Genomic DNA, 21,965 nt, shown 5'->3' on the forward strand with positions numbered 1-21,965 from the left:
TGAAAAGGTACACTTCAAAACTTAGTGAGGAGAAAGTAGTCATCTGAAAAGCTGCACCATTTCCTAGCCTATCCTTACATCTGCCCGCCCACTGTTTTTTTTTTTTAAAGCTTTGTTTATTTATGCATACAAGAACTGGGGTACAGGCTAGAGGTGCGGGGAGGAGGGGGGTGAGAGGATTCACCAGAGACAGAGTGGGGAACAGAACAGGCAGATTGACTGAAATACACTGCTGAAGGGAGCAGCGGGAGAGTCAGGAGAGGTCTGCTGCACCATGTGGGTTGCTCCGTGCTGCAGAGGCTGTGGATAGCTTCACAGTGCTGTGCTTAACCACTTGCGCCACCAGGGAGGCCCTGCCCACCCACTGTTATTTTACCTCCGCTAGACGTGTATTAAGGCAGCAAATTTTTGTTGAATGAATCATTGTATTGCTTGAAGGAGTTATATAAATTCAAATACAGAGGCAAGGACAGTTTTGTTGTTATCATAACTTTAGGACTTGAGGGACTGGCAAGGATGAATGCACTTCACTACTGTGGAAGGGCAAATAGTCACAGCCCTTACTCACTACCTATCATGGACAGTTTAAAACTTCTGCAGCACAAAGGAGAAGACGCTTTGGTAGATCCAACCTGGATGACTTGGAATGTTGGCAGTAAAACTGTACCTCAGGCACAACTACTAAGTCTTGTGTTTGCACCCCATCTGGTAAGCTACCCAGCAGCCAGGGAGTTTCCTGCTATATTTATGAGTAGATGGATTTGAAAAGGAATTCCCCCCTTCCTACTGTGGGGTTGAACATAAGCCCCTTCTTCGAGTGGGAAAAAAATGAATAAAGTGGTCTTCTCTTAATTCAAAAGGAATCATGGAACAAATCACTATAATTAAGAATGTGAGGGCCTCCCCTGGTGGCACAGTGGTTAAGCGCTGGGCTGCAAAGCTGCCCACAGCCTCTGCAGTGCCGGTTCCATCCCGCTCCGCAGGGGAGGGTCCCACATGGTGCGCAGACCTCTCCTGCTGCCCGCTGCTCCCCTCAGCAGTGTACTTCGGTCCTTCTGCCTGCTCTGCTCCCCGTTCTGGCTCTGGTGAATTCTCTCACCCTCCCGTGCTTCTATAAATAAATAAATCCAGTGCTTGTATAAATAAATAAATCTTAAAAAAAAAAAAGAAATAGCAACTGAAATTATTTAGAAGATAGGGCATCATTTAAAAAAAAAAAAAGAATGTGAAAGGAGGGGCTGAATCCTTTGTGCTGGCAAGAAAAAATAAAGAATATCTGCTTTCCTGATTTTCAATCTAAAGAGCCAGTACTTGTGAAATTGTTTTACTAATAGAGCCCACCTTAACCCACCTAAAGCATGAATATTTGTGTTCTTCTAGAAGTTGAAGTTTGTGAACTAGATTATAAGTCACTGTGGGCAGTCATAAGCCATACTGTGGGTAGCTGGGATGGGACGTAAATTGTACCTATTGTCATTGAGCAAAGGGCAAGAGGACAGCTTCGAGGGCCAGACTAAGCTTCCGAGGAATAAGGGAGGCCCCAGAGACAGGGGCAGCAAATTCCAAAGGGGACTAACAGACACTCCCTGGACTGAGGACAGTGACAGAAAGGACACAAGAGGTAATTCTGGGCAGAGATTAAGGCAGAGTGAGTGAGACCACTGAGAACTAACCAATCACGAAGAGACTGATGAGGCTTTAGAATAATTAGGGAAAGGATGTGTTCCCTGAAGCACGACTCCATTGCGGCTTCCTTGCTCCTCCCTGCTTCTTCCGACCTGGAAGTCCCACTTTGTTTCTGTCTCTTTTCTCCTTAATAAACTTTTCCTTTTATCTATGTCTCTAAATAAATTTGCTTCTTTTCACTTGCTTGCCTGAGAGTAGGCAAAGTTCCTGCTGCGGCTTCGTGAGACCCGAACCCGGGGCGGTCTAGTGGCTGGGACTCAGCGCTACCACCACGGCCTGGGATCAATTTCTGGAATTGGACCTGAAAACCTGAAATTATGGTAACGTTATTTCTTCACATTAACTTAAATGGAACTTTCCTTTTCTTTCTTTCCTGATTTAACTGAATCTTTGGCTTATGAACAATAATAAAAAGTCAATAAACTGAATCAAATGGAAGTGCTTTCAAAAATTTGCAAACTTCCCAGGGTTCCTGAGGTTGGCCATAAAACACCCTCATTCACAATTAGGCTAAGTTTGTGCCTGTCTTGCTACTTCTGAAAATGTGAGAGGCCATTTTTCAATTTGTTTCAATTAATAGTAACTATTTGCCATTTATTTAGACCTAGTTTTAAGCACTGTGCAAATATTTACAGATCTTCTCTGATTCATGAAGGGGTTACAGCCTAGTAAATCCATCCAAAGTTAAAGTATCATAAGCTAAAAATGCATTTAATGTGCCAAAAGAGCCAAACATCATAGCTTAGCCTTCAATGTGTTCAGAACACTTACATTAGCTGACAAGTGGGCAAAATCTTCTTACGCAAAAGCCGATTTTTAAAGTAAGTGTTGGAGCCTCCCTGTTGGTGCAAGGGGTTAAGTCTCAGCACTATGAAGCTATCTGCAGCCACTGCAGCACAAGTTCAATCCCAAGCCAGGGAGCTGACCCACATGGTGCAGCAGACCTCTCCTATCTTGCCCGCTGCTCCCCTCAGCAGTGTATTTCAGTCAACCTGCCTGTTCTGTTCCCTGCTCTGTCTCTGGTGAATCCTCTCACACCACCCCCCACCCCCAAACCTCTGGCCTGTACCCCAGTTCTTGTATGCATAAATCTTTAAAAAATAAATAAGTGTTGGGTAACTCAGTAATTTATTGACTACTATACTGAAGGTGAAAAACAGAATGTTCTAATTCAAAACTTGAAGTACAGTGTCTAATGAATGCTTATCACTTTCAAGCCATAGTAAATTGAAAAATCACAAGTTGAACCATCTTAAGTTGGAGACTGTGTGTTGTGGGGAAATTCAGGGTGTAGGTTGGAGACATGGGGGTGAAAGAATTCACCAGACAGCGGAGAACAGAAAAGGCAGATTTATTCAGAATCCTGCAAGGGAGCAGGGGGCACAGGGAGAGAGATGGTCTGTAGGGGAAGAATGGCCTGAGGTTCTCTTTTGTCCTGTTTTTGTGGGCTTTCTAATCAGGGCACCATATCTGCTGGAATGTCTGGTCTTGGGCATTGACTTTTGACACAGAATGTATTTTGACTCTGCTTCCATATTCCTAGAGCTGGCCTGGTTTTTCTGGTCATGGCAGTAGGGCTTATGGCCCAGTTCCCATGGCAACCATATTGAGTCCCTCCTCTATTGGTGTCTCCCAAACTTGCCAGCTCAGCAAGGAATGGGGGCTCAGTTTTCAACCTTATTAAATGATACACTGACGCTATCTGTATTTAATCCTTACAGAAAACCTGGCAAGTGGGTAATGTCTCTGCTTTATATATGAGGAAACAGGCTCAAAGCAGTTGCTTGCCACACATAGAGACTGACAATCATGTACCACCAGCACAGCAACAGACATGGATTTCTGCCTCAACAGCAGCTGCCCAAATTTAATTATTAAACATTAAGCAAAGTCTTAAGTAAGATTTCAAAAATACTTTAAAATCTTGACCTCAGATATCAGAGTTTAAGACAATTTGGGCAACAATAAATCCTACAGAAAGGTGAATAAGATGCTTAGATAAGGGCCATAGAAAAGCCAAAGATGCCCAAAAATGTTCGCCCCTTCTCAGAAAGCAGAAAACCATCCCAATACTTCTTAAATACCTTTATGTGCTAGCTTTTGCTTTATTGTTTAACCAGGACAACACAAAAAGGCACAACTGCCTGGCCAGTATCAGATGCACCATAATCATGAAAGAAGAAATAATCCCTATGTAATTCAGTTCCCCACCAGCGAGAGCCCTTTGTAGAAGATGTAATTGACACTTTCTGGCTCCACAGTACTAATCTGCACCACTACATATTCTTCATAAATGAGATGAAATCCTGAGTATTTCAGTAGTGCTGGCCTTCCTACTCAGCTATTTTTCACACTAGCAGGAAAAAAACTGGGGCATGAGGAATATCTCAATACTTTAGAAAACATTCCCTTTAGAGAGCTGAGCGGATGGGGTCTCGGTTATCGGATCCATACACCACATAAGCCAAGTGGCAAAAGAAAACTTTTGAGGCTGAAACTAAGGAGTCTTGCTCTCCGGTGACCCACTGTCCCTAGACACTGGCTAGGATTCAATGGATTAGTTATTAGAAAAAGAAACTAGTTTATGATCTGACTGGGAATTACGTAACGAGAAAACTGAAGGGAAAGGACTCCGATTGAACATTTCAAAAGAGTTCAAGACTCCTGCCTCCTATTCTGACTTTGGCCAAGACAACGGGATTATATCACTAGATAATGGGATGGTTGAATGCAAAATATACAATCATCAGAACAGTCAATATCTAGATCCAGTGCCTTTAAAACTCTATCCCATGTCAACTCCATACTGCAGTTCTTGGAGAGCAGAAACCCACACCACATTTTCTATAGGCTTTCATGAAATATTTATGCTTTCAAGAACGCTGACTTGGAAAAAAAGAACTTTATGTGCCATGGCATCCAATGTGGCAGCCATATGTGTGGCCACTAAACACTTAGCAAGTGGTTTGTGAAACTAAGGAACTGAACTTTAAATTTCATTTTCTCTTAATATAAATTTAAAGAACCACTTGTGGCTATCCAAGTGGACAGTACAGTTCTAGATAGTAAAAAAGTTGATTTTTAGCAAAAATGCATTTAAAAAAAACTTTTTTTTCCCCCTTAAGACCCAATCAAACAGGCAGAAAATTATATTATTCGTTCACAAAAGAATCTTTCTCTAGGTAAATCCCTGAGGCTAGTTATGACTAATCAGGAAGGAAAAAAATAAGGAAATTCAATGGCAATCTTGGCTTCAAGCTCTCAGGTACCCTTATTACTGGAATTTTCCTTCATGTTTCCCTTCTTCTTTAGAAATCTATCTTACCTTAAACTTTAAAAAAATTTCTTGTTCTCCAACCCTGGCAGTCACTGGAGAGATCTAATAACCTGCTAACCTGGCTCTGCCCATCCTCTACACTGGGAGGTTGACTTTTTCTAGCTGTTTTGGCAAACAAACCAAAGAGATGTGGTATCACCATATCAGAGAACACCTTAACCGTAATGGTCCAATAAGAAAGAAGAAGAGAAAAAAAAAAAAAAAAAAAAAACCAGCCTCAAGAGGGACTCAAGAGGAAGATGAATTTGGGACTGAAAATGATGAGATGAGCGTCATTTTCCCCGAATGGTTTTTCCAAGTCCATCCATGAGGAAAACCTTTCACTTCAGGAGATGCAAAAGACTTCTCCATGTGAATTTTTTGATGCTGACTGAGGTAGGCACTTCTGCTGAAGCATTTCTCACAGTCAGTGCATTTGTAAGGTTTTTCTCCCATGTGGGTCTTCCGGTGCCTGATAAGGTTAAAGCTCTGACTGAAGCACTCACCACAGTCAGGACACTTATAAGGTTTCTCTCCTGTGTGAGTCCTTTGGTGAATCACCAGGGTGGAACTCTGACTGAAGGTTTTCCAACACGCAGAACATCTGTAAGGTTTTTCTCCTGTGTGTGTTCTCTGATGTCTAATGAGATGGGAGCTGAGGCCAAAACTCTTTCCACATTCACAACATTTATATGGTTTCTCTCCTGGCTGGATTCTGCTTTCTTCTGTCACCTTGCAGTTCTGACTCCAACTTTCTTCATATTCAGAACTTTCACAGGATTTCTCTTCAGTGTGTATTTTCTGGTGTGTAGCAAGATTTGAACTTCGGCTGAAATGTTTCCCACATTCTGTACACTGATAGGGTTTTTCTCCTGTGTGTATTCTCTGGTGCTTTATTAGAGTTGAATTACAACCAAAGCTTTTCCCACACTCTAGACATCTGTAGGGCTTCTCACCTGTGTGTGTCCGCTGGTGGCGAATCAGGCTAGAACTCTGACTAAAACTCTTCCCACAATCTGGGCACTTATAAGGTTTTTCTCCCGTGTGAGTCCTCTGATGTTCTATCAGCACATAACTGTGGCTGAAGCATTTCCCACAAACTGGACATTCATATGGCTTTTCACCTGTGTGTGATCTGTGATGCTGAATAAGGTGAGAGCTGCTACTGAAACTCTTCCCACAGTCAGGACATTTATAGGGTTTCTCTCCCGTATGAGTTCTCTCATGGATAATGAGATGGGAGGTATTGCTGAAGTTTTTTCCACATTCACCACACTGGTAGGGCTTCTCTCCTGTGTGTGTTCTCAAATGCTGAATCAGGTGTGAGCTGTTACTAAAGCATTTCCCACACTCAGAGCACTTATAAGGTTTTTCTCCTGAGTGAGTCCTCTGGTGAGCACGCAAATGAGAACTATTACTAAAGCTTTTCCAACATTTGGAACATTTGTAGGGTTTGTCTCTGATGGATGAATTCTGCTGGATAGAGGCACTAATGTGTTCCCCGGGGTCACATCCCCAGTGACCAGGTTTTCCCTCCTTTTTTCCTATACAATTTCCCTGATTCTCTGACTCACCATCATTCTCACAGGAATCATCATGCCATATCTCATTCCCATGGGACCCTGTCAATGGCATTTCTGTTGTATCTTCCAGTTTACACTTCTGTGGGCCTTCTCTTTTACAGCACTGTGAGGTTCTCCCTTTAAGTTTAAGGTTATTATGTTGAACAGTTTTCAAATTATTCTTACTTTCACCTCCTGCAAGAATAAACAAATATTCTAAATATAGTCCCTGTCTCTACCAGAAGGAAAATCTGAATTGCAATATAAGAGAAGGAATAATAAAACCTCATGAATTATTTTATATAAATTAGTTTTGAAGCTACTTTTACTTCTTTTATTCTAAGTGTTCACTAGAAGCTGGTGGGTTTTTTTTATACTTTGTAACAATACGAAGTATTCGAACAGTTGTCAAGGGGGATATCAATCTAAAAATAAGTTTATTCAACTTTATTTTAGAACACTTACAAGGAAAAAAGGGGGATTGGTGTAGGAGAGAAATTGAATAGGACATATTCTGAAGTGAAAATTGATACTACCTTAGTTAAAATCTGAGCAAATATAGAAATGAAAACAATAAATACTATTTATTAAAAATAGCAGCGTTTTTGGGCCTCCCTGGTGGCGCAAGGGGTTAAGCACCACACTATGAAGCAATCCACAGCCTCTGCAGCACAAGTTCGATCCCCGGCCGGCCAGGAAGAAACCCACATGGTGCAGTGGCCCTCTCCTGTCTTGCCCGCTGCTCCCCTCAGCAGTGTATTTCAGTCAGTCTGCCTGTTCTGTTCCTCACTCTGTCTCTGGTGAATCCTCTTGCCTTCCCGTGCCTCTGCCCTGTATCCCAGCTCTTGTATGCATATATAAATAAATCTTTAAAAAAAAATAGTAGCTTTGTATATAGTATCTCATTAATCCTAAAAAAATATGAGACATTTATTTTTAAGGAAAACAGAGGGCTGTAAAGTTAACTTAAAATCAAAGTTTGTCTTGTTCTAATGCTTTGTTCTATAGCTTGTCATATAACTTTCAAAGGTTTCAGATTATCTTGACCTCTTACCTGTAAAAGGGCTTTTCAAACTCTCCTTCTCCATGAAGCCATCTGAATCTGAAACCAACGGTTTTTGCTCCTGCTCCATCACAATTAGGTAAAAGATTAGAAATCCTGCGGAAGTAAACAGGTTATGTTTGCAGGCATTTAAAAAAAATTGTTCTTCTTTCGAACCACTGCAACATAGCAATTGCAGACATAAAATGCTGTGTGGATCATAACGAAAATAAGAAACATGGTTTTCAGAAATCCTCTTAGGAAACCTCATCCCAGATGCAAATGTTTAGAATCAAGGGTTAGCCAGATTTTTGTTCTCTAGGGAAATAATAAAAAAGAATTGAAATTTCACATGAAAGTCTGAGTATCAAGTTTCAAAAACAGAATGACTACTCACATCCATTGTCCAACTTGGAGCTTAGAAATGTTTTTTAATTGAAAAAGCAGAGTAGTTTTCTAAAAAAAAAATTTTAAAACACCAGTAAGACATTAATGAGTCAACACTCGGGTATAAGAAACAGCTAAAGAGAAAGCACTCTGCTTAGTTTAGAAAGAATGACTTGATCCTTGACAGCAGATGAAAACTTTGAAGTCAATTTCAAAAGAAAGTTATGACTTATATAATCAATAACAAGAAATTAGGATAAAGCAGGGCTAGAATAATTATAGCCCAATAATTCCTAAACATAAAAAGGAGGATAATGGGGAAATTCTTTCCTTGTTTCTCACTATGTCTATCATAGTCAGAGTATCCCTTTCAACCTAAACTTTCACCTTCTGAATTCAACTACAATCCCTGACAAACTTTACACAACTGAAAAAATGTGATCAATCACTGGTTATTTATGGACTTGGCATCCGTTTCAGGATGTAAGGAATGGCATTATTGGGGGTGGGAATATGAACGCCTACAAGGCAGCTTTACAAAGGCAAGCACATGGAAAACAAACAATGGTGTGCTTATACTTTCCACCCTATCAGTGCCTATGATGCGCCCGGCAGTAAATTAAATATTTCATACATATTTCTCACTCACTTCTCACAATAGCTCTATTGAAAGAACAATGACCAGCATGCTATAGACAAGCAATACAGATATTAAGAAACTTTTCCACAGTCATAGAAAGTGGCAGAGCAGGATTCATTCCCTAGCCTGTTTGGACAGACTTGAGCATTCTTACCTGTTCTAGTGAAGTAGAGAAGCAAGCAGAGCCGGACACAACTACAAACTGCAAACGCTCCTCAGCGAGGACCTTTACCTTGTACTATATTAATTGAATTTTTGAAAAGCAGATACGCATCCCTAGATCTTATTACCAAAGACAGTTGACATTCCCTAAGAAGCCTCACCAATTAGGGCCTTGTTAGAGGAAAAGATTGAATTACAAATACCCGTGTTTGAGTGGGGAAAGAAAAATACATCTGAATGGGAAAAGAAAGAGGGGTGGGAGGAGGAAGAAAAAAGTAAAAAGAGGACGTTGTTCAACTGGAATACTACCTTTGCCAAGTTACAGCTGCCTACAGTCTTCACAAAGGGTGACAGACACACCTGTCACCATTTTCCTTGCTAAGAAACTACTAATGTGGACAGAGGAGCTCCCGGGAACACCAGCTCAGCAAACCTGGCAGCAAACCCAAGGCCACCCAGAGTATCGCCGCCTGTCCCTGAGCGTCGCCCCTCGGCCAGGGCTGCGGACACTGTCCGGGCGCTCAGGTGCCAGGACGGGGCAGTGCTTTGGAGTACAGCGTTCCAAAGTCATCGCTTTCCCTGAAAGCTCAGTTTCAAGCAGCGCTCTCGGCGGGCCGCGCCGCGGGGTGAGGTCCCGGGGGCCGGAGGGTCCCCAGCGGCCGCGATGCTCAGGGCGGGGGCGCCCCCCCTGCGGCCACGGGCTCCCCCTCCGGGGTGGACACTGCAGCCGGGCGACTCAGCGCCCACTCCTGCCCGCAGCCCTCGGCTCCCCTTCCCCCGGAGAAGGACTCACTGTTCTGGGGGCTACACCCAAGGCGCCCTGCACCCCCTGCCGACCCCGCGGTCCCGGGGGACGGAGCCCGGCTCCTCCCGACCCGCCAGCCCCGGGGCCGAACTCTCAAACCCGGAAGGCAGACCCCGGAAGTTGCCCTGCGGGCCCCTGCAGCGGCGCCGAGCCTCTCTAGGAAGCGGGGAGGGCCGGATCTCGGTGCTCTTAACCCTTAGGCTCCCAGCCAAGAGCCAGCGCGCTGGTGGATTCCTTTGCCTTGTGCCATCTGTTGTTGGGCCCATTAAGATTCTTGTGCCTCTCACCTGTCAGGAGCCTTATATTAGGGGTACTATAGGAGCTCTACTTTCCCTTGCTGTCAGGGCATCATCAGGCTGCTCATCATTCCAAATCAAAATGAATCCAATATTTAAGTCCCCATAGTTTCTGCCCCCCACCCCATCCAGCTCACCCCGTGTTAGGCGTGTATTTAGATCTCTGTGAAATAGTGTAACGCCATTCACTCGTTTACTCAACAAATATTTCATGTCACCTGCGGTTGACTTTCTGAGCGGGTCAGCCCCAACAGGAGTTTGAATAGACAGGCCACCAGTCGAGGGACCCGCTTTTCTCCAGCTGTCACTGTGTCCAGGCATCAGTGTCGTGAGAACAGCAGCTGAGATTGTCTTCACATGGGTCTTCTGGGGGTGCTTACAGCTTTGTGCTACAAACTACTTGCCTTACCATGAGGACTTTATTATTTAAGAAATGTCTAAGGCAGGCAGTCCTGGGCTGGATTGAGCAATTTAGTGAAGTCTTCAAAAGCCCAGGCCATTTCCTCCCCTTTTCTCCATTATCCTCAGCATTTTGATGACATGTCTCCACCAGGTGTCTCACTTTGCAGCTGCAATATGAACGCACCAGCTCCTCCCATCACACCCTACCTAACACCACCATATGCAAGGAAAGAAGAAAAGGAAGGAGACAGAGAGGGTTTTTATTTTCACATGTCTTTCTTTTGTCAAGGAAAAATGTATTTTTTTAAAAACCCTGGTAGACTTCCCCTTCTGTCCCAGAACTAGACGGGACTAGACGGTTGTGATTCATCCTCTGGAACTAACTTTACCTTGCTGCCCAAACCAAACCAGTGAAAAGGGGGGTCGGACAGATAAATAAACACCCAACTGTTACCATAACAGACATGAGCAGAAACATAAACCTGACCAGAGAAGCTTCTGGGAAGCAGTATCCACAAGCTTTTTGCAGGGCAAAAGCCTAAAGGTAACCCAAATTCTCTGACCCCTAACCTCATCTGTCAGTGGACACTTAGGTTGTTTTCTGTCAGTGGACACTTAGGTTGTTTAGCTATTATGAATGATGCTGCAGTGAATGAAGTATAGTTATAGCTTCAAGATGATGATTTTGTTTCCTTTGAATATATACCCAGAAGTGGAATTGCTGAATCATATATCAACTCTCTTTTTAGTTTTTTGAGGAACTTCTGAATCAGGATTGGAGGGGCTCGGGAACTGGACCCCAAAGGGCTCTCAGTTCTTGTCTTGGTGATGAAAGAATTCAAAATCAAGACCAGAATTAGGTAGAAAAACAAGAGATTTATTGTCAGATAAGAAGGACGACAGGAAAGCTCTCTGAATGGGGAGGGGTCCTGCGTGGATAGCCATGGAAGGAGCAAGAAGGTGTTTATATGGAGATAGTGGGCATGGAGTAGGGAGGTCTGGCCAATGGGTGTCTCTGCATTGTAGCTCTTGCTGATTGGTTGAGGCCCGTGAGGTCTCCTAGGATTACTGAGGTTCATGGGGTCTCCCGGTTACTTGGCCTGCTTTCCCGAAACAAGCTCTGGTCCCTTGCATTGTGTTGCTGGGTTGGTATTCTGAACATTCAATTTTTCACTGGGTTGGGGCACTCTGACTCCAATCACCTGTTCCTCATTTAGTTTGGGGCACCTGGGCTTGGGGCACCCTGATCCTCACTGCCTGCCTATTTCCTCACCTCCTCATTCACTGCCATGCTATTGCCCATAGTGACTGCACCAGTTTACATTCCCACCAACAGTGTCTGATGGTTCTCTTCTGTCAGAATTTATCTCTATCTCTTGACAGTCCTAAGGACTGTCATTGTGGTTTTGATTTGCATTTCCCCATAAGTAATGATGTTAAGCAACTTTTTTAAAAAAAAATTTATTTATTTATGCATACAAGAACTGGGGTACCGGTCAGAGATGCAGGGTGTGAGAGACCAGAGAGAGAGTGGGGAGCAGAACAGGCAGACTGACTGAAATACACTGCTGAGGGGAGCAGCCGGGAGACAGGAAGGTCTGAGGTGCACGTGTGTAGCTCCTTGGCCGGGGATCGAACTCTTGCTGCAATAGCTGCCAATAGCTTCATAGTGCTGAGACTTAACCCCTTGCACCACCAGGGAGGCCCTCAGCACCATTTATTAAGGAGACCATCTCTAGTGCCAGCAAACACAGGGTAGGTTCACTCCATTCGAGCATACAGATAAAGAGAGTCCCAGAGTCCTCAGTGGATTTTGTAGGCTTCAGTGCTCTCTCAGGGAACCAGGTACACAGGCACAACAGGCAGGAAGGCTGGCATGCAAGGAGGCAACACGGGCCTGGCGGGGGGCCCTGGAAGGCAGGGAGGGAGGCAGACAGGCAACCGAACCTCTCAGCCCTCCATGAATCTTTATCCTTTTCTCTGGGCTCTCTCTGGTGTTCTCTTTTGTGCATTGCCTTGGGCATGGTTACAAATGGGGCGAGACAACATGTCCTCTCACTGCCATCACTGCCCCTGGTACCACCACAGTTGAAACTCTACATATGTGGCCCAAATCCTTCACTCCTCACAGAGAATCTGGGAGTTGGTTGCATCCCTCCTGAATGTAATGTAGTTTGCCAGAAATGGCACAGACCAGAAAGTGCCATTTTGATGTGGGTATTTTCTTATTTTTCTAGTATGTATGAATCACTCTGCTAGCTTCTGGTTTTCTCTTACAGAGAATTGCTCCATTTAGAGGTGGACATTCAGTGTGTCCATGGGAAAAAGGAAATTCAGGGGTCTCCTATGTTGTCACCTTTGTCTGGAGTCAGCTCCTATACCTTTATGTTGGCCATTTTCCATTTGTTACAAAGATTGTTCTAAAATAGTGCCAAGGTGGGTGGGGGGCAGGTCACTGAGTTCTCATCTCTGCGCTTACAACTGCAAGATACCACTCAGGTATATGGTACAACAATGGGATTTATAACAAAGGGGAGAATGGGAGAATAGAATTTCTAAGGCCACAAATGGCAGCCTGTCCTATCCCAGAGAGTGTCTGCATTGTACAGTAGCCTAAAACAAAGGCGACTCATGCAAGACAGCACCATTCCTGCAATGACAGCAGATAGCACACCGCTAAGTGTGGACCAGGATCTGACTCATGGTGGCAGCTGGGGGTGATGAGAATTGGGACTGTCAAGGCGACACTGCAGCAGCCAACAGCAGCAGTCCAAAGCCTGGGTGGACAGCACTGGACGCTGGACCCGATGGTGCTACATGGAATAGCACCAGGAGGCAGTGCCAGAGAATCAGAAGCAGTGGAAAGCTCTCAGAGGTGGCCAGACACAGGTCAGCCAGCCACAGGTCAGTCACAGGGCTGATCAGCACCCGTCAGCTGGTGATGGTGCCAGGAATAGACACCAGTGCTATAACTCTTAGAAATGCAGTTGTGTCGATGACAAGCAGCTCTTAGAGATGCTGGGCATAAGCCAACAGTAAACAGCTCTTTTTAGAGATACCAGGCACAGGCCCGTGGGGTTCTGTGCAGGTAGATGCAGCAGTCAGGTCTCTATGAAGGTCTCTGTTCCAGTGAATCTTCCCTATTAATCTGTCTGCGGATGTCTTTCTGGGAGTCCCTATGAATCTGATTTGAAGTCATCTGATCTGAAGCCATCCCTCAAACTGGCTACTGCTATGGCTTATATACTCTTCAGGGTCCACACTTTTCTTTTTTTTCTTTTTTTTTAAAGATTTATTTATTTATGAATACAACAGCTGGGTACAGGCCAGAGATGCAGGGGATGAGAGGATCTACCAGAGACAGAGTGGGGAGCAGAACAGGCGGATCTACTGAAATACACTGCTGAGAGGAACAGAGGGCGAGTCAGGAGAGGTCTGCTGCACCATGTGGGTTACTCCCTGGCTGGCCGGGGATCGAACTCGTGCTGCTGCAGAGGCTACGGATTGCTTCATAATTTCAGCTGTTTGATTGGTGGTGGTCAAGCTCCAATCAGATTGGCCCATTTACAATCCTGAATGGTCTCAAAAATCTTGAATGGCACCAGTGAGAGCTTAAACCTGATTGGTCCATTTATAATTCCAGGTGGTACTCATGAGTAAAATACCTTCAGCGGGGCCTTCAGCAGGGCCAGACACTCAATGAGGAGCCTTAGTGGTCAGGGGCCTCAGCTTCTGTCTGAGCCCACCAGACTGGACTGGGGTCTGCTGTGTTGCAGATGCAGTCAGAACCCTGGGGGCTGGCCTGTAGGCTGCATGCTGAGCACTGGCACCTGGCATGCCAGGGACCTCTCACCCTGTAGTAGCTGGCACTAGGGCGGCAGTCAGCCCCAGCTGCTGAGGCTCCGGGGGTTGGCCATCAAACCGAGCCAGTGAGGTGTCAGGACTGGCAGGCTAACCTATTTGCTGCCCTGCAGCAACTACAGGGCAGTTCCAAATCTATTTTCTAATCTTTTCTGTGCCCAAGGCAATGATCTTTAAAGACTGAGGTTGGCCTTTGTAGATTACGTTAGTCTGGCTCTGTTCCTTGCGTTTTTGTTTGATCAATGAAAGGCACTGACTGGAGATGAGGGGGTGTACCCATTTGCTGTGTCCCCCATCAGCTATCTGTGACTGTGACTGTCTCTACCTGCGGTCGCACCTCTGATTAGGTGTCCCTCTCCTAAGCAGCAGCTCACTGGGTTCTGCTAATGACTCTACCCTTTCCATTTCAGGCCTACAGGCAGGATGGTTTTGCAATATTGCTAAATCCAGGGTGCCCAATCCTGCGCACACCACTGTAAAAAGTACAGCAAATAGACTTTATTTTCTCCTTTGTGTGGAATAAGCGTGACACAGGTAATTCCTTGGCCATCTTCGCATATGCCATTTGTTGCCTTTTTAGGACCCTGATTGACAGAATACTCTCTTCAGAAAACAAAATACACAGGCGCACGAAATTTTGTATCTAAGATTAAAGGCTTTTCAGATCCACTCTGAAGCCCCAGACAAGGGTGGGAGAGGCACAGGACTCAAGGACTCCCAATTAAAAATCCCTCTTCTGGGATTAGACAATCCGTCACCACATCGCTGACGTAGCACAACCTAACAGTTGAGGGTTCAGTACTTGATGCGTGTGGCAGGGGAGTGGACTCCGGGATCTGTCCTTTTCTTCCCCTCCTCCTCCGTTATTTTTCTCTTCCCCATTGGGTGTCATGCAGGGAGCAGTGACAAGGGGAACAGCAGACTCGGGAAGGGGGCTCTGTTTAAACAGAGTTTGATGTTGTAAGGGCAGGACTGGCCACAGTGCAGGTTCTCTGATCCCATGCAGGGATCCCATGCAGGTAAAGGAGGAGTCAGAGTCCTCAGTGGTTTTGCAGGTCTTTTATTGGGGTTCAGCGGGTACGTGCAAGGCAGAGGTGCTGGCTGGGGGGCTGGCAGGCTGGCAGGCCTCCCAGCCCCCAGCAAGTCTTCACTCTATCTGAGCTCTCTGGAGTTCGTTCTGCTGCTTCTCGGCTTCTCTTTCGGCTTCGGTTTCGGCTTCTACTGCTGCTCCTGGCGTCCCCGTGACACCGCCCTTAAAAGCACAGTCTTAGCTCAGCTGAATCCCATCTACCTATGCCCACACCCTACTCCAGGTGCCCGCCATCAGGCATGCATTCAGGACAAGGATCCATCATCTATCCTGATGGCGGAAGGGCAGAAAAGCCTGATATTTTCTTTACCCTACAGATGTTTGTGGCCAGGTGTGGTCAGTGGTGCCTCTGGGTTGTGCGTAGGCTCATTTCCAGTAAAACATCTGTCCCAGTGAGGGCTTCAGCAGACTCACAACGGGGCCACAGTCTGTTGGGGAGCTAGGGGAGCTGCTGTACTAACACAGAACACGTCTGATGTGACCACAGGTTAGACCAGCTTCACAAGAAAAGGGCTTAGTCCTCCACAAGACTGTTTTCATGTCAGACACCAGCCACAAACTGGATCACCAGTACTTCTGCATGAATTTAGGGGTTCCCACTAGCCCCTCAATAATTCATTAGACTAGAACTCAGGAAAGACCTCTGCTTACCATTACAGTTTTATTATAGCAAAAGCTCAAAATCAGAATCAATCCAAAGAAATTATGCGTAAGGTAAGGTCTGGGAGGTCCCCAAATACGAAGTTTCTGTGTTCTATCCCCAGAGTCTTTTTTTTTTTTTTTAAAGATTTATTTATTGATTGATTGATTGATTGATACATACAAGCACTGGGTACAGTTAGAAGCGCGGGAGGGAGAGAGAATTCACCAGAGCCAGAGCGGGAGCAGAGCAGGCAGAAGGACCGAAGTACACTGCTGAGGGGAGCAGCGGGCGGCAGGAGAGGTCTGCGCGCCATGTGGGACCCTCCTCCCGAGGCCTGGGAGCAGCCGGGGATTGAACCGGCGCCGCAGAGACTGCCGGCAGCTTCCCAACCCAGCGCTCAACCGCTGCGCCACCGGGGAGGCCCTATCCCCAGAGTCTTGACTCTCCTGATAAAATGATGTGCAACAATACACACAGGGTATTGTTAACCAAGGAAGTTTGTCTGAGATTCAGTGCCCAAGGGTTTTATTGGCATTTCATTAAGTAGGCATGATTGATTAAATTATTGCTCATGGTTAAATGCAATCCTTAGCCCCTTCCCCTTCTCTGTATTGTACTAATGTGGTTGAAAAACCATAAGCCTTTTAACACATAGTTGGTCTTTCCATGCAGCCAGTCCACATCCTGAGTCATCTCATTTGCATAAACTCTTTAGGAGCCCCCCCATGAGGTCTTTTAGCATATGCCCAGGTGCAGTTCACTGTGTCCACCATGACTAACAAAGGTTCTTCTTTCACTTGGGAAATTCTAAGTATTTAGAGGCTCCCTCTTAGAATCTGAGACAAAGACCTGTCAAAGTCTTTATTATTATAACAGGAACCCTCCTGCCTAACAGCCCAACCCTCATTGCTACATCCTCCAACTTGCCTCTGATGGTAAAAAGTGCCCAACTCCTGCTGATTCCCCACCACCATCTTCACTGCCGCCACCATGGGGAAGTGATTATTTCTCCTCTTTTCCCCAGCCCAGGAATTCTCCAGAGTTCAAAATGGACACAGTGCTTGCTATAAATTAAATTGTGTCTCCTCACCCCTAGGAGAAAAATCTCATATTGTCCCAAAATTAACAACAGTGTAAGAAAAAAATACTCATTTAGAAATCAAAAAAAGAAATAAGAAAAAGAAATAGTCTCTCCCCAAAAGCCATATGTTGAAACCCTTTAACTACAATCTCATGGTATTTTGCCATGGGACCTTTGAAAGGTAATTACAAGGTCTTGAGAATGGGTCTCTGATGATGGGGCAGGTTCCCTCATAAGAAGCAACACCGAAGACTTTGCTCTTTCTCTCCAATACGTGAGCTCACAGAAGGCAGATGTCTGCAAGCCAAGAAGAGAGACCTCACCTGAACCCGATCTCAGCACCCGCGTCTCAGACTTCCAGCCTTTACAACTGGGAGAAATTAAAATTCTGTTGCTCTGCCCCCCTACAGTATGTTGTTACTCAAGTTGACTAGCACAGTATTGATCTCAACACGATCAGAATAGCTCACACCAAACTGTCAGTTCTCTGGTTTTATCCTTTGCAGGGATATTTGTGTTTTATTTTATTTTATTTTTTTTTAAATAGAGGCATGTTTTTTATTTATTTATTTGTTTGTTTTGTTTTTTGTTTATACAAGCACTGGGTACAGTCAGAAGCACGGGAGGGTGAGAGAATTCACCAGAGCCAGAGCGGGGAGCAGGACAGACAGAAGGACCGAAGCACACTGCTGAGGGGAGCAGCGGGCGGCAGGAGAGGTCTGCGCTCCATGTGGGACCCTCCTCCGGTGGCCGGGGAGCAGCCGGGGATCGAACCGGCGCCGCAGAGGCCGCGGGCAGCTTCGCAACCCAGCGCTCAACCGCTGCGCCACCGGGGAGGCCCCCGATATTTGTGTTTTAAAAGTTGAAATGATGGAATCAAATTGGCAGGTGGTGCAAAGCCATGAGGAGAGGCACGGTGTGACATTAACAAATTCTTTCCCTCCCAAAGGCAAAATCTGTGACCCTTTACCAAGAAACTGAGCTTCCCTAAGCCTCCACAACTTGGGTGTGGTGATACACATTTTCAGAGTCCTGGGGATTTGTTTTTACTAATTGTGCTATACTGCCTGGTGCTTTCAATAGATCTTTGTTCCTTTTCTTCTCATCATCATTGACTTTTCTCCCTGCATGACTGGCCTGGGAATATATACAGAGAAATTGTTACTGAAACACTCACAGTTTCAGTGCCTGCACCTGACTCAGCACCCCAGGATGGAGACAGAGTAGAGCCATGGCTTAGGGGGAGAATAGGAGCTGCCATGGAACACCAAATAAATTGGAAGCATGAAAACCATTTATCCGAAGGTATTCAAATCAGACCACCCTAGGATTCTCAGAACTGGTCTTCTCGAGACCACTTTGGCATGCAGAGTACTTTGAGCTAAAAGCAGTGAAATCTCTTGAGGCTGAGGAGAAGCTTCCATCCTTCTCTACATCCTCTGCCTTTTCCTAATCAAAGAATAAATCATCTCATCATAAACTTTTGCTTCTTTCCCATTTGGAAAAATAATCACTGCTCCCCCTTTCAGGATCTGGAAAAAATGTAGTTTGGGGATCTCATCCTGCTGTAGTTTTATCAGTGAACATGTCCGAAGACTCTCATCTTTGCTCTCAGGGTGAGAACGAGGTCACCCCTTCTGGTCTGTCACGGGAAGTCCCCTGTGCCCTTGATGCCCCAGGCCCCTAAATACAGAATAAATATTCCAGGTCTCCTCCATTATTGTTCAGAATTACAATCACCCTATGCATTACTAAATGGTGGCCTTTTCTCCTACTAATCTGTCTCACGTCAGTGTGTTGGTCTGTCCAGCCTAAGAAGCAGCCAGGCGTAGGACTATCCTCCTATATATACCCCACACCTTCCCAGGGCGGAGGGTCGCCTCTATTGAAATAGATACCAAGGAGGCGGCAACATTGTTTTGAGGGTGGGTGTGGAGTTGGGAGGAGAAAGAAATATCCAGCATGATTTGATTCTGTCACTACATCAAATCAAGCCTCTCTTGTATCAGCTCAGGGCAGCTCTTTTCTCAATCATTATAAATACTCAAGATTCTGAAATGTGTCAGCAGGTGGCTCCAGAGGCAGCTGTTTGGTAAGACTGCTGCAAAATGCTGCAGCCAGCGCCGCCCAGCCCTGCAGGCTCTTGAAAAATCCTGATGCAAACATAAAGTGAAATGTGCTCCAGTTAGATTGAACAAGAATAAGACTGGTGGGCCTCCCTGGTGGCACAGGTTGTCTGTCTGCAAGCCAAGGAGAGAGGCCACAAGGGAAACAAAACCTGACAACACCGTGGCCGTGGACTTCCAGACTCCAGAACTGTAGGAAATAAATTTCTGATGTGTAAGCCACCGTTTGGTTCCAGCAGTTCTTGCAAACGGAGAGCAAAAAACCAGAATGCTAAGTGCCTTTCAAAGTATAGGATGGCACACCTCAACACCAAACAAATTGTCTTGCCCCAAATGTCAAGATGAATATCATCTTGAGAAGCACCAGTCTGGTACTTCATCTTATCCATGACCCAGTTACACTTGCCTTTGGGGAAGACACCATATCTAATTTACCTTTGTTCTGCCAGGAACAGGCAGTTTCTGACACTCAGTAGGAGCTTAGTCATTGTGAGGGTATAAAACCTTCAAAATTATTCAAGTGTTTATGTAATTTTGTCTCACTTCACCTGAACCATTTGTCATGACTTTTTACTTAGTGGCAATTAGCTTTAACGTTCAAAAATAAGACTTCACTACAAGAAAATTACGGCATTCTTTACCAACCTCTTATCTTAAGAGTGGATTCTATAAAGTCCTTGAGCATATCAGAGGCCTGGTTGGGGGGTCAAAGAGTTCTTCCTGTGGCAGTTCCAGAAAAAATATGAAATCCTTTGGCTGGAAATAGAGAAATTTAGATTTTAAAAAAGTAAGCTGGGGAAGGAGGTGCTATTAGTCACTCCTCCCGTCACTGGCCACCTTATCTAAAATAGGTTACTTTCTCTTCTGTTCTATAGTCTTGAATTGCTTAAGGATGGAGTTGGTGAGAAATGTGACTGTTATCATGCAAGCATCATAGAGTGTAATTACACAAATAGAAATGGTATCACCTACTACAACTAGAATCTGTTATACACAGTTGGGACCACCGCCATAGATAAGATCTGTTGTCAAGCTACACGTGACTGTACCTTTTGTTTATTTTCTTACTCTTTGTCAACTTCATGAGGCGGTTCTTTGTCTATTTATTTGCTGCTGTATTCCCAGCATCTACAACAGCACCTCAGTAAAGGCAATAAATATTTCTTGAATAAATGATTGTTTTTTTAATCTCTCATATCGAAAGAAGGAGAAATCATTTGAGAGGATATATTTAAAGCTTTTGAAGTCACTTGCTGGACTTTTTCTATTTACAGAGGAAATCCTAAGTCCTGGCCTTATAAGATCGCATTCTAAGTATGTTGCACATTTGCTTATTGCTTAATGTTCTGTGCTTTGTGTTTGTTTCCATTAATTCCTTGCGAAGTTTAGAGTGTGACAAAAGACATCTGGAGGACCTCCCCCGGTGGCGCAGCGGGTTGAGCGCAGCGCTGTGAAGCTCTCCACAGCCTCTGCAGCACGGGTTCGATTCCGGCCGGCCAGGGAGATTCCCACATGGCACGGCAGACCTCTCTTGTCTTGCCTGCTGCTCCCCTCAGCAGTGTCTTTGGTCTGTCTGCCTATTCTGCTCCCCGCTCTGTCTCTGCTGAATTCTCTCACCGTCCTGCGCCTCTGACTGTGACCCAGTTCTTGTATAAATAAATAAATCTTAAAAAAAAAAAAAAAAAAAGACGAGGCCTCCCCGGTGGCGCAGCGGTTGAGCGCTGGGTTGCGAAGCTGCCCACGGCCTCTGCCGCGCCGGTTCGATCCCCGGCGGCTCCCCGGCCACCGGAGGAGGGTCCCACATGGCACGCAGACCTCTCCTGCTGCCCGCTGCTCCCCTCAGCAGTGTGTTTCGTCAGTCTGCCTGTTCTGCTCCCCGCTCTGGCTCTGGAGAATTCTCTCACCCTCCCGCGCTTCTGACTGTACCCAGTGCATGTATAAACAAAACAAACAAACAAACAAATAAATAAAAAAAAAATGCCTCTATAAAAAGGAAAAAAAAATTAAAAAAAAAAAAAGACATCTGACATGGCATTGGGCCACTAATTGTTCAGAAAGTGCACAAATAAAATAGAGCTGATGCCCTGGGTGCTTGCTTGATTTGGGCAAGCAAATCTGGGAATGTTTTCTTTGAATTGTGACCTCTTTCAGTAGTGAAGCCTAATGGGTCCCAGGTCTTAGTGGAACTGCCCAGAAAAACACGTCATGTCATTGAAGGAAGTCATACTTCCTTAGCTATCATCTCTGTGGGAATTGCATATGGGTGAAAAGGTAAAGATAGGATTCTGGGTTCAAAAACAATTCTATCCGGAAATCCTGTGCAATCAAGTCACCGAGTTTTAGCAACCAGCATTAGGGCTTTTCTTTGCCACCAAAGAATAAGTGTCTTAAGAGACATCAGACCCAGTGACCAAGAATGTGCATCTTTGCCAAGAATTGTGATCATTAAGTTTTTTTTTTTTTTAAAGATTTATTTATTTATTTATACAACCACTGGGTACAGTCAGAAGCTCAGGAGGGTGAGAGAATTCACCAGGGCCAGAGTGGGGAGAAGAATAGGCAGAAGGACCGAAGTACACTGCTGAAGGGAGCAGTGGGCTCAGCAGGAGAGGTCTGCGCGCCATGTGGGACCCTCGCTGGCGGGCCGGGAATCGAACCAGCGCTGGAGAGGCTGAGGGCAGCTTTGCAGCCCAGCGCTCAAACGCTGCGCCACCAGGGGAGGCCCATAAGTTCTTTATTAGTATCCAGAAAGATCAACCATGTCCCTTTAGGATGAATTACATGGTAGCTCTTTACTGGGGTAGGAAACAGTGGGTGTAACTCTCCCATGTGTCAATTTGATCGTTTGTTTCCTGGTCACCATTAA

General features: G+C 45.2%; 1 protein-coding gene across 1 annotated transcript; it reads right to left on the reverse strand.

The window, feature by feature from the left end:
• Positions 1-268: 268 nt before the first annotated feature.
• ZNF572 (zinc finger protein 572) lies at positions 269-9,436 on the reverse strand. Its single transcript, XM_037501874.2, has 3 exons — positions 8,788-9,436; positions 7,619-7,723; positions 269-6,759 (listed from the first exon to the last, which is right to left on the reverse strand). The coding sequence occupies exons 2-3, from the start codon at positions 7,695-7,697 to the stop codon at positions 5,252-5,254; spliced, it is 1,587 nt and encodes a 528-aa protein (XP_037357771.1). The 5' UTR covers positions 7,698-7,723; positions 8,788-9,436; the 3' UTR covers positions 269-5,251.
• Positions 9,437-21,965: the final 12,529 nt, after the last annotated feature.

The sequence above is a fragment of the Talpa occidentalis genome, unplaced genomic scaffold, assembly GCF_014898055.3.
Source record: "Talpa occidentalis isolate TD23 unplaced genomic scaffold, MPIMG_talOcc4v2.1, whole genome shotgun sequence".
NCBI lineage: Eukaryota > Metazoa > Chordata > Mammalia > Eulipotyphla > Talpidae > Talpa > Talpa occidentalis.

Excerpts from the sequence above, each read along its gene's own strand:
- ZNF572 (XM_037501874.2), bottom strand. The coding sequence starts at position 7,697 with ATGGAGCAGGAGCAAAAACCGTTGGTTTCAGATTCAGATGGCTTCATG. Across the intron at positions 6,760-7,618 it reads TTTGAAAAGCCCTTTTACAG|GAGGTGAAAGTAAGAATAAT; the intron begins GTAAGAGGTCAA and ends TTATTCTTGCAG.